Source organism: Triturus cristatus, chromosome 11, assembly GCF_964204655.1.
Source record: "Triturus cristatus chromosome 11, aTriCri1.1, whole genome shotgun sequence".
NCBI lineage: Eukaryota > Metazoa > Chordata > Amphibia > Caudata > Salamandridae > Triturus > Triturus cristatus.
Window position 1 is genome coordinate 675,850,215 of NC_140594.1, and position 13,540 is coordinate 675,863,754.

The following is a 13,540-nucleotide window of genomic DNA, read 5'->3' on the forward strand; positions in this document are numbered from 1 at the left end:
TACTGTGGTTGGGATAATGACGGACAATTTAACCACGGAGTAAGGTTTGAGAAAAACATAGTTTTACAAGTTATTTTTAACCCCTTGGCTGCGGCAGGAATTCCGCCGCAGCGCTGGGGGGGGTTTGGGGGCAGTGTGGTGGCGCTGTGCTCATGACGGAGCCACTCCGTCATGAGTCACGGTTGAGCTGTGCTCATGACGGAGTGGTTCTGTCATGACTCCGCCCACTGCGCTAATCGCCCGCACAGGCGGGGAATTAGCGCCGCGTGGGCGGAGCGGCCACCAACGGCCGCAGCATGACAGAACCACTCCGTCATGAGCACACGGCGCCCGTGGCTCATGACGGCGTGGTTCCGTCATGAGCACGGAACGGGTTAAAGACTGTTGTCTGGTTTGCTTAGTATTTCCCAGCCTCGTGGTAATCTTACATCCATTTTTAGTAATCAAAGACATTCATTATGTTCAGTGGATCAAGTCACACAAATCTAAAAATCAACAAAATAGCCCTTCTCCTGGAAATGTATTGCCACTCACCATTACTGCACCATTATCCTGGCCCACAAATAATCGTCTACTCTCATGATGGTAGGTCATCGCAGAACAAGGTGCTGTGGAAAGAAGCGTACAAACAAGAGACTTGCGTTAAAATGCTTTCAGTGTGATACATTTTTATTTGGTTTGTAACATAACCATTACACAATAAGATCATGAGACCATTGTAATACAATTGAAAAATATAGACTCCAACTTTGTGCACCAATTGTTGACCTTGGCATGTAAAAACAAGAAGCATTGTGTATTGCTGTCGAAAACCTAAAAGGAATGATGCATCTCAATATTATTCTGCTTGATAGGCTTCCCATCAGAGCCGTTTTTTCGGAGTATCCGATAAAGATGTGATTTGGCAAGTTCTTTCTCCTGTATACTTTTTCATTCTGTTAACAATAAGAATACAATGTTTCTGACAGAGTTAAGGTCATCCCTTGGGACCCATGAACAGTTTCACCACTGAAATTAGGCAAATGCTCATCTTACCTTTTCAACTCATACAATAACCACTGGTACACATATAAGTAATTTAAATTCCTGTTGCCCAATCATAGAGTGCCTTTACTCACTGTCTGGAGAAAGACTCTGGTTTGATTAAAGACTTACACCGATTTCTCTGGGCTCAATACTTCAACGAACATCGCTGTCTGTATCATATACATGGCCTGGTATTAAACAACTGTATTTGTGACCAGCTTCAAGCATTCAATAACAGACTGGAGAGATAAACAACACAAAATTGTCAAACTTCTTGTTTGTATTTCACATGCGCTTTATTGCAGAAGCACTTTTACACACTGCACACAAAGCACCTTTCTCATGTCAAACTGTTTCTATGGTGAAATTAACTATCTTTGAAACAATAAACTTTCGTATGAAACCAAATGTTTTTTGGTTGTGTATGTTTACACACACACACACACACACACACACACACACGCACACACGCACGCACGCACACACACACACCCACACACACACACCCTACACTCCCCCCCCCCCCCCGACCTTATTGGGCAGATGAGAAGATCATTTGTTCTTTGACTTCCATAAACGTAAATATATGATTAAAATTTGTTCTGATAAACAATTTGTTAATACACAACCTAAAAGAAAGGAGCACCATTCCAGCTCCTTTGCCACAGCTCTCATGTTCGCCATCTTCTCACCCTGTTGGAGGGCTGAAGCCTAACAGACAGGAGAAACCATCAGATGAAAGTGGGCACTGGGATGATGATGCTGGTGTTCCACCTTCTATAGGATTCTCTGCTTCTATCAGACTTCATCCATTAATGACAATAGGAAGTAAGACCAAAAGGAGAAATGGACAATGAGATGGTGACACCTTTCTCTGCTTTCTACTTTTCCTGTGCTCTTTCCCCAGCCCCTATCACCTCTAGAGTCACTGCAGGCCCTGGACCTTCACTGCATGGAAGCTTTGAGCCTACATACAGACCCAGTGCTGAGTATGCAGGCTCAGCAACTAGGCATTGACAACTGTCCAGCACCGCATCGCATTCCGTTGGAAATAGAGAAGCAGGCAAGCAGGTTCCAGCTAAAAGAAGCAGCTCGAACAGCCAGCAAGGTATGTGAGGAAAGGAGCCTGGGGAATGTACTGAGAGTGTGAGGATGCATTGCATGTGTGGCTCAGAGAATATGAGTGTTCAGGCAACCCTTCAGCTTCCTGCTAAATGCTGCACTTCTTGGCACAACTGTGACCATCCCAGAGAGAAAGGTGGCCAAATCTGACATTATCTGGCATAACTGTGGCCATCTCATGCACAATGCTGGACATCCCAAGAATAATAATGACAAATCTGGCATAACTGGGAGCATCAATGGCATACCTGTAGCCATCCCAGAATAAGCACATTCTGAGCAACAGTGGTATAATGAGGAGTATTCTCAACATAAAAGCACCACTAGCGCCAAGTAGGAATGCCTGGCATAAGTTGGACTCCCTTTCAACTGGTTGTCATCTACAGTTTTGTTCAAGCATTCATGTCATCCTCTAGCAATGTAAGGTATTAGGAGGCTACCCTACATGCAATTTCCAACCAAGTCATATTATGGCCACCACTGGCTTCTGGTAGACATCTCTGGCATAAGGTTCACAATTCAAGAAGCTAAGTCTGCATCTCCAAAATCCAGTGCCACCCATCTCCCATGGGTTCCAACCCTGGCTACTTCAGGGCATCCACGTCAGCCATTGAAGATATAGGATGCACCCAGCATTTGGTGGCCACTGTGACATCTGGCAGCATCCTATTACTTCTGTGACAACATCTGCTGCTCTGGTAGCTACCGCTTGCATTTGGTAACAATATACATTTCTCTTGAATACTGCTGGTTTTTGGTCAGCTGTAATAGCAACAGCATTGTCATACTTTAAGAGGGGAAGCCTGGCACAGCAAACAGAATGTTATATTCTGGTAGCATCAGAGGGAATGAGGGCCTGGAGTTTCAGGCTGTCTTCAGAGGTCTGCTATCCTGCAAAAATTGTCTCAACCCCACCAATATATCCATATTAAGATGGTCGCCCAAAGTTGCACATCTTTCATATACAAGCATGACATGTCCCTAACCCTTGCAGTCTCGCCAAACATTGCGAGTTGCCATAGCAGGGTCACAGAGGCATAATGTACTCCAACCATATTCATCAAAGCCACTTGCTTCCATTACATCATAAGCAAGCCATCTACATTTGGGGTGGTTGACGAGCCCACTGTCTGGGATTAAAGGCGCTTCAGCAAGTTAGGAGACAGTCTGGCATATACAAAGAGTTCTCATTTCGATTCTACTACTCTGTGAATCAACCCATGACAAACTGTAATTGTGCTACGGAAAAGAAAGCCCTGCATATTCAGCACTTTCATGTCCTACTGTTCAACTATTAGTTTGACCAAGTCCAGCTCGACCTTACACCTATTACAGAACAATGTCAAAGTGTACAATATAGCATCTAAGTCTTTAAATACAGATATAAAATTGGGGTGCATGCAGCACTGAAACAAATGAAGGTAGCGGATCAAGACGATCAATTTAGCCCTACAACTCGCCATGAAACCAAGAGGGGCAGTGTAAACACGAACAACAGTTATTTTCTGATGGCGAGTTTGTCCACATTGTGCATGTACCATTGTTTTGCAGGGTGAGCTACTTGTATGCGTAAATAAAGGTGCCAGTTGCCCATGTGCGTCGGATGTCAGGTAAGCTGGGATTCAGTGCTGGATGGAGGGAGGCCAAGGGGAGTGAACACAACAGATTTGTCCCGGTTTATCCTTAGGCTCAATATGCAAACAAAACAATCTTTATTTTTCATAAACCCATCCACTGCCACTGCTGGGTCCCTCTCTAGTGCACCAATATATGGCCTGCATATAATAAGGCCACTTGCTCAGTAGTGTCAATACTACCTATACCCCTTACCCACAGAATGCTGGCAGCTGGCACTGCAACGAGTCAGGTTCCATGGTGAGAAGGAGGGACAACAGTGGGAAGTATTGATAGGTACCCATTTCCAGTGCCCAGTTCTTCGCAACTGTGTCACTAGACTTTGCTCTCACCATGGGATCGTGTTCAAAAGCTTAATCTACCCGGTGAACTTCGGTCAATGTTCATTCGCTTCAATACTTGAAAGAAATACAACCAGCAACCTGCCTCAAATTCCTTTTTCGCAGCTAAAAAGGCACTGAAGTTCACGGTCACAATCCAATATTTTCTTGATATCATGTGCCAAATGTGTCACGTTACAGATAGTTTTCTTATGTGGCATAAAGACATACTGTTCCTTATATACTATGCACAATATCTGTCACCAGTTTTTCCGCCAAGCCCTTCTTTGCTTTCTCTGTTCAGCATAGTTAATGATCTACATGTCTTGTAATCTTGTCTGTGCTTATTAGGCATCTGACCCATCATGATAAGTGCTTCCTTCATCGATCGAGGGAATACACCAGTTAATTAAATATCTAGCAGTGCCGACCCACCAATGCACAACTGAATGCAGAGTGAAGTTCTGCAGGGCTCCAACTCCATTTGGAGGCATCCTGTGTTTAATATTGTTACTGTGAAGGGGAGAGAGAGAGTGAGAGAGAGAGTGAGAGAGAGAGAGAGAGAGAGAGTGAGAGAGTGAGAGAGTGAGAGAGTGAGAGAGTGAGAGAGTGAGAGAGTGAGAGAGTGAGTGAGTGAGTGAGTGAGTGAGTGAGTGAGTGAGTGAGTGAGTGAGTGAGTGAGTGAGTGAGTGAGTGAGTGAGTGAGTGAGTGAGTGAGAGAGAGAGAGAGAGAGAGAGAGAGAAAGTGTGAGAGAGAGAGAGAGAGAGAGAGAGAGAGAGAGAGAGAGAGAGAGAGAGAGAGAGAGAGAGAGAGAGAGAGATAGAATAGTTATGTGTGTACCAGTCTCCTCCTCAATCTCAAGCCTCTTCCAACAATAGCCCACTTCAGACATGCTGGCTTGCTCTATCATGTGCGAAATGGTCTGCGTCAGCCTGCAGTCTTGAACCCTCCCTTCAGTTACAGGAATCTGGTTCATAATGAGATTCAGAACTGATACTAACCCTGGATGAAAGGGCCTTGACCATTTTAAAGAATTATAGAGAATAATGGTAGATGAGGTCATTTACACCTATTTTTAGCCGGTACACTAAAGGTGGAAATTAGGAAGAATGTTATGCACCCTTCATTACATCTGCATTCCAAAGTGACTCTGGAAAGCAATGAGTTCATCTGTTGTATAAGGGAAAATCAGTTGGGGTTTTGCTGCAAAGTTTTAGGGTCCCTTGTTTTCTGGAGAAAGGCGCTTGTTGAATCTCAGGGCACGTCGTCATTAGTGGTTTCCACCCTAGGTTGCCAAATTGGGTTTTTCTGCCCAAGGGCGGAAAAATTGGTGTTAGGAATAAAATGCTAGAGTCCATTCATCTGCTCTACAGGCCACTGATCCCCTGCACATGTCCACTGGTCAGGAAGAGGATAAGAACCCTGCAGATGCCATTGCCTTTATAAAGTCTCTGCTGGCTCCTGACCATAACCTGTCAGCCCTGATTCTTGAGAGGTGTTTTTATTTTTGGTATGTTAATTGCATATTACTACATATGCTATTCTAAGATGCCAGGGTACCAGACTAGGGACTACATAGTCTACACTGCATCACATTTGAGGTGGGTAAGCTCCGTCCAGGACACATACATTGATTTGGGCTCCCTGCGGCTCGGGAGGCTACTCTAAGACGTTAAGGGCAAGGACTATATAGTCCATACTGCATCAGCACTTTGGAGGCGGGGCAAGCTCGGCGCATGCTGCAAAAATTGATTGGGGGCTACTCTTGGTGCAGGACAGGCCCAGGCGTGCGTCCAGGCAAAGACCGGGCCAAGAGCGAGCTCATCTATGTACGTCAGAGCCCGACTGAGGCTGGGTTGGGCTTAGTGACCAAGGGGTTGTTTAACAGCAAAGACTGAAGGGACTGCATGTCCCAGTGTGCTCAGGGGCTCCTGGAGGCAGACTATTGGGATCCTGCTTGTCTGCTCATCTGTCTTGGTCGCTGTCCCACTTTTTGTTTTACTTCCGGCCCCTATGCGGACTCTGTCTGCTAGCTCACAGGGACTTAAAAGAGTCAGGTGGGGCGTGCAACAAGGATTTGCTTCCCGCTTTGATAACACCTGAAAAAGACTGGATGGGACGTTTGTTTGCCTTCCTTCACTTGGAACTTAGTGAGATTAGTTAGCACAATAAATTGAGTGCAGGCGAAATGGTCTAGGACCCTATTTGACGTTTTTTTATTTTCCTTTTCCGTTTCCTTTCACACAGATTTATAGGATTCCTAATTTTATTGATTTTAATTGTTTTCAAATAGTTGTTGGGCTACAGTGGTGTTTGTGGAACCCCCTTAAGCCAAAATGGGTAATGCGGAAAGGTACTGATACCCTCACTACTCATCTGCAATCGCCAAAAACTACCGCTATTGACAAGATGCTGCAAAGGGCCATGGGGGTTATCAGTCAAGAAATCGACCTTACCAAACGGAGATTGTCTTTGCAATCTGGAACTCTCCCAGAGCTGGGCCCAGAGCTACCTACTTCTCCCCAATGTATGCTAAAGTCTACATCTTATTGTGCTCAGCCCTTTCACGAGTATGTTTGATAATGAATCGACAAATGTTTCAAAGCGAATCACAAATAGGACTCTTAAATCCTCAGGAAGTGCTAAGAGACCTAGGCAGCTCAAAGGCCATTCAAACTAGAGGCAACTAGCCGCACTCAATCTAGTATTCTGCACACCAGCAAACAGATTTCCAGCATATTAACCACAAGGACCGGTGGTGTTGATCCCACACCCAAACCTATATAGGTTTAGCAATGAATGGAGGATTACTTGTGTAAAATCAAATATTTACTCCTGGAACAACCTTCCCCATTGTGCGCCTGCTTGATAGCCATGGAAAAGGCCAATCAGGTGCAGGCTTTGCCTGCGATAGATAATTCCCTTGCCCTAAAGGATTGTGGAATAATGCAGGGAGCTATAAACAAGGAGTGCCCCAATAAGTGTGGCCAATTGGCTCCATTTGGCAGTGATTAGAATATTTAGTGACCCACCGTGGCACAATCAGTGGTGGCCTGGAGCAGGCACTGATTCAAACAACTCACCACCAGGCCCAGAGAGAGCATGCTTGTAGTAAGGATACACAGCACTGAGGGTTCATCTTCCACTGGTACACCTGGTTTGAATTGACCACAGGGGAACTGTAGCTTACAAGTGGTAAATTTACCGTGGCATCCTGTCCACATTTAGCAGTTCTAACTGAAATTCCACAGCTGAGGGCAGGGCAGGGCGAGTCACTCAAGGAGCTCTATAACAAGACTGTAGGTGGGCTTGTATGGTGTATAGGTCTTCCCCTCTCTCAGGCTAATAATATACTATTCACTGGAAGAGTGTCCTGGATTGGGCCTCGAAGGATTGATTGAGGTGGGAACTGCGTCATTATTAACTTTAGATTACCAGCGCTGCCCAAGGCGTGTTATTCAGCCATGCAAGTAATCCCATAATAGGGACACAAATTGAGCCCCTACCTGTAGGCGTTTTTTTTTTTACCACCCATCCATCTGCCAGAATTCTCCCATTCAGCAGCACTCGCAGAAGCAGTGCACTCTACCTTTACTAGTCCCATTTGTTCCAATCAGACAAGACCAGGTGATACCTACTCCATGTCGGTTTGATTAGCTAGCAGGTGTAGATTGAACATCTGATGGAAGGTGGTGGCCACGCTCTACAGCCAACGCTGTGAAGTCCAGCTCGTGGGAAAATTGCATCCCAACATAATCTCCTTCACTTTCAAGAGACTTGGTCTTTGCAACCTCTTCACCGCTCAGGTTTTGTAAACTTCCCTAAGGAACCTGTACCAACTTGGGTGCGATCCACTCTTATGAGTGTGCCAAAGCAGGTTGTGGTGGATTTCCCTGATCTACTATGTGTTACTATATCTGTCCCCAAGGGCGTAACCTACTTCATCTATAATGTATATCTACTGGGCACAAAAAGGAATCCATTGTATTAGATCAACTAAATGCACATCTGTCTACCTTGCTACCCAATGCAAGGAAAATGTTCGGAGGGGACTTTAAATGTCAATTTGAACCTTTGAGTGCAGATACCCAAGTACTCTTGGGTATCTGAGGAGGCTGCATGTAACATTCCAGAACTGGAGATCCCTCCTATTAAGAAATGGACACCTATTGCAGTGCTGATTAAAGCACTCACACTGAACCAGGGAATGCGTACCTGCAATCATAGAACCAGTTCCCATAGGCTGGCCGCATACATTCAACTGCAATAACCATACCAGTCTGATTATATTTTGTGAGACATTACATTGTGGGCCGCGCATGGTTGATATGATGATAATTCGTATCCAAGACAGCAACCACAATGCTCTAGTCCCTGGGCACTCGCAAACATTTCCCCAGGAGCCGCAGAGTACTGTCTGTGGAATGTCCGAGGACCGCATCGATGCCAGCAATGCGAGGGTCAAAGTGAAGAAAGGTGAATGAGGGGGGCGTGAAGCAGATGCATGGTGTGGGCAACAAAAAAGCCTTCACGTGACTTCTGTCTGCCATCAATGCTCTATTCTCATGCACCAAAAATTTAACTCAAACCATTAACTTCTAAAGTAAAAAGTGAGAGGTAAAAAGATACTCATCTGGTGGCTGAACTGCAAAATGTGAAACCAGAAAACTTGATATTAGTCCTGGCTTACCCACTTGATGAATTTATGTGATCTTAGGCAATTGCTTAATTTCACTTTGCCTCCTATTTCTTCATTATCAAATATGAGAGCCCCTTAAAATAAACGTGGTCAGGATGTGTGCTGTACAAAACCTTCTCTGGTCTTTTATTTAATAAACTATAATGGTGTTCCAATTATATAACAACCATGGCTACACAAACGGTGCACCTGACAAGTGAATTGCCTCTTGGTTCACTAACAGAATTGTTTTCAGAATGGGGGCGGCATGAATGTTTTCAAGATCATGTTTAAAAAACATCACTGCTAATAAATGCCTCTCAATGCAGTGATACAATCTGATCTACTAAGGTAAAACGCTCATGCATGTTAATAAAATAAACTCTGCAAACTTCAATAAAAGTGTATCATGATTTTACATGTTTAGTGAAAGATGTCTTTAAAACTAAAGGTGCTCCTAAAGATAAGTTATCTGGGACACCTTTTTTTCTTTACCGTTACTTTAATTAACGTGCAAATAAAGTATGCCCATTTGTTTCGCAGTTTTCTGAATGTTCTTGCTCTGTCAAGTGCCAAGTGCTGCAGTTCACCAGGAGGCCACAACTGAAGGTTAGTAGGGCCCCAGGATGTACTTTGAGTATCCCTGCTCTAGTCCTTAAATTGATGGCAATTACAGATGCCCAATTGGACAATCAAGGGGAACCATTCGACAGGAGACTAAAAATTACCACTAACAGACGTAGGGTCAAATGGAGTAGCATGGAGCACTTGCAGGAGTCCATCACTGAGATTTATAGTCAGTTTGTTGGTGGTAAGGAGGACTGTCATTCCCGGATTAGGTAGGGGATTCCAGCACGCCCTTGGTGACAATTTCAGTGCTGCATAATGGGCTGGTCCAAAACTTAAGGAATTTATTCTAGATTGTGAATAGGAAAACAGATGAGGAAGAGCCCACGACCCTGGTACAATAAACACTGCAGAGTCGCCAAGGCTAGCTTGGTTGAGGCAATAAAAAAAACAAGACAAGAGCCCTGATCTTGGCGTACAGATGTTTCTATAGGAAGACCACACCCATTGCCAAAAGGGAGTGGGGAAAGTGGACGAGTCTAGTAGCTGCTGTCAGACAAGGAGACCAATCCTCCTTTTGGAACCTGGTCTAAACTGGCAGTAGGGATGGGTTCTGTTCCGTTGAGTTTAACATCTCCGCCAGAAATTGGGTAGACCCAACTGTGTCTAAACCTTTCTCTTTTAATAGGAACATAAGTCTATCTTAAAAAGTCTGCTTAGTACTTAGCTTTCATGGACCTATCAAGTGTATTTGATACTGTTAACAGGTCCAAATTATGGAACATGCTGGAAGTTGTAGGGGTGGAAAAACCATTGGTTTTACTGTTTGGCAGACTTCATTGGGACACCTCTGTGAAGATTTGTTATTGCCCAATTGGGGATCTTACCTTGCTTAAAAATGTCAAAAGGGTGCACTTCATGGCTGTATTATAGCCCTTTCTTTGTTTTTAATTTAGATAAACTGCCTTGAGGGTCGTCTTCTGAAAAAGAAGATAGACATACCACGGGTGGGAAATCGTTATATCCCAATGCTTCTCTATGCTGATGACGTGGTATTCTTAGCTAGGACTGTTAATGGCCTCCAACGGTTGCTGGGTGGATTCATAGAAATGAGTGCCCTTGATTTGAAGGTCAAAGAGCCCAAGTCTTTTATTTTAACCCGTGGGCCCAAAAGGACACAATCAAGAATGTTTTATATAAAAGGATGGCTAGTCCGAAAGGTTGACATTTTTAACTACTTAGGGATACCCTTCGATTCTAAACTTAAGTGGGCACCTCTTTTGACACAGAGAGGCCTACTGTTTTCTAGAGCTATTAAAGGGATTTTTCTTTCTGCCTGTACTCTGGGGCACAAAGCCATAAAGGAATGATGCTGTTTAAATTAAAATGTATTTCTGTGGTGTCCTATGGAGCAGGAGTGTGGGGGAATTGAGGCATCGATAATCTTCAGAAAATACAAAATAGCTTCCTCAACAGATTACTGTCAGTTCCCGTAGTCACAGCCACCTTTTTTTTGCCACTCAGAGGTTGGATTGCCCAATCTTGAAGATCTTCTTGGACTTGCCCCTCTTTTGTTATGTGTGAAGATATGACAATCGAGTGATATTGGTCATGAAAAGCATTATTTTAGATAGTATGGCACTGGAAAAGGGGATGAGATTCCCAGGCTATGCAATATCAAGAATGCCTGCTTATCCTTGTAACTACCCGAAATACATAATAGTCCAGAGCTCATAGTCTCAGCTACAAAAGCTCAGGGCTCTTGTACAGCTGACATTCTAAGGATGTTTTCGTTTGAGATATTTTTTACTAGATCCTGCGTTCAAGCTGGAGTCTCTTTTATTTTTTGTAGAAAACAGTCAATTTTGATTTTACCACACTAGGTTTAGTTTGAGCTTTTTACATTTCTTCTTTGCGTTTCCGCAACAAGGCACACGGGCTGACAACTTTCCCCGTTGTCCTTGTGACAATTGTTCTGTTCAATCCCATATTCACTTAATGAGGTTTTGTTCATTGTTTAAGTCTGCTCGTATTTGTTTTCTTTTTCCGATTCTGCCAATTTTTTGTCACACAGGTAGGGTTTCCAATACCTGCACCAGGTGGACTCGACTGAAAAAAGTACTGTGGTTATTGATTTTATTAGAACTGCATTGAGTATTAGGAGGCAGTATTGATCTTAACTGTTTTTAGATATTTAGGTATTATGTCTGATATAGTACATATTGCTCAGAGCTGCCAGTTTTTTTACGATATGCGTGGTCTTTTAAGAGTTTTAAACTACTTTGTTGATCTTAAAATGAGATTAAATTTTAATTTGTTTCTGTGATCGCTTTTGATTTTATCATGCACTTTTATGGCATTCTATGACAAATAAAGTTTTTTTTATTTGACTGGGCTGGGACACACCTCTTGCTTGCATGTGCTGGAAAATGTGTACTCTGTTTTCATCGTATGCTTGAGCTAATAATTTGTTGAGGTGCTATTCTCAAATGGGCAAGAGGAAAATGTCTAACTCTGTGGGAGGGAGAGGTGAGGGATAAAACAGTAGCCTCTAGCACTATCTCACCAGAGCGGTGGGGACCGTCATTTCAGAGATTAGTTTAGTTCAAGGGAGATTGGAGGCATTGTGTCAATCTGGCTTTCTTTATAGGGATGTTGACAGTGTGGTTACTGCTAATCTGGCTGAGTTGCTGCCTTGCCAGAAGGGTGCATCCATTGCTAATGACACATCAAACTATACAGCTTTTAATCCGTGCAAAATTAATGACTCTTTCATCAACGTCCCAGACGTTATCTCAGCTCCCTACATAATAAATATAAAAAATAAAAAAATCAGCAACAAAGCAAATGACTGCATCCTGAGATTGCTTCGATATGGGGGTGATGAACGCTTCCAGATCTATTAGGTCGACTGATTTGAATACAATGCAACAGGCTAACAGAAAATGAAAAGTATGGTGCTAGATAGAATGACCAAGGTGGCGCCATTGCTGTCTAATAACTTTCAAAACCAGGCAGAGACAGCTAGGGCCCTTCTGATAGGCATTGATCAGCCTCTCAGTCACCTATCTACAGAAGCCATGGTTCAGCAATAATTCTCTAACAACTTGGCCAGAGAGATTATTAGTGCGACATGGGAAGGGATGAATCCAGTAGAAAGGGTTGTTGCGAAAGCTACCTCCAAGTCCAGTCTTGAGGGGCAAGCCATTAGTGCTAATTCTGTCCCCAAAACTTTGTCAAAATCGTCCTTTGACATGGCGCCCGTGGGATTGACTGCAATTACCCCTAGCCTCCACATCTTATGGTATTATCTTAATGAATGTGCCATCTCTACGACAATCACAGAGAGAAGAACAGGGAGATTTAAGAAACAAAGTTGTACCCTAGAGGAGGAGGCTCTTGGGAAATCTTTTGATTTAGTTAATGAAGTTATTATGGTCAAGAGAGTGGCATAGGTGGAACGGAGGTCTACAAACTGCACAGGAATTATGTGGTAGTGATTTTAAGACCCTTGGCATTGTTATAAATATCCTATACATTTTGAATCAAGAACTCTGCCAAATAGGCAGCATCTGAGCACTACCACTAGGCTTTTTCTACAGACCTGAAGACCCTATAACTCACAGGAAGGAAACTGTAGGGGTTGGTATTAGCTAACACTCGGTACCTATGTTTATTATGGATACAAGCAACAGTTTCTCCCCACTTGAAACTTTGGAAGAGATTGACTGACTCCCTGATGCTGATAGGCTGTCATGTTCTTGGTGGTAGGTGGCCAGGACAAAAGCACTTTACTCCTAGTGTAGAAATTACAGACTAAACATCTAAATTTGAGAGTAGCTTAAAGCACCCAAAGATCTCTAATGGCAACAGTATTCAATAAGTATCCTATAATATTGCAGGTATTTAAAATGGACTGGTTCCTATTAATTTCTCAAGTTGATATTGTCTGCTGTCAGGAAACTTAGCCAATTGATCCTTTTTTTTCTTGATGGTTTTTGTTCGTTTTACAGTTCAGCTGACCGGTCACATTATGGAGAGTCAAGGGGGGCCTATCCATTTCACTATCCGTTAACAGCACAATTACTAAGACAAGACTTATTGTCTCAACGCCTTACTATCAGGCGTTGAGTAGTCAAATCCCAGATTTAAAAAAACATTTCATTAATTAATTTTTACTATAACAACTTC

The 13,540-nt window shown here is 43.4% G+C and overlaps 1 protein-coding gene across 1 annotated transcript in view; it reads right to left on the reverse strand.

Moving 5' to 3' along the window:
- WDFY1 (WD repeat and FYVE domain containing 1) overlaps positions 1–13,540 on the reverse strand; it is a 256,919-nt gene that overhangs the window by 187,020 nt on the left and 56,359 nt on the right. Inside the window, exon 3 of the mRNA XM_085634291.1 lies at positions 535–608. Coding sequence (XP_085490417.1) covers positions 535–608 — 74 coding nt within the window. The remainder of the gene's footprint in view (positions 1–534; positions 609–13,540) is intronic.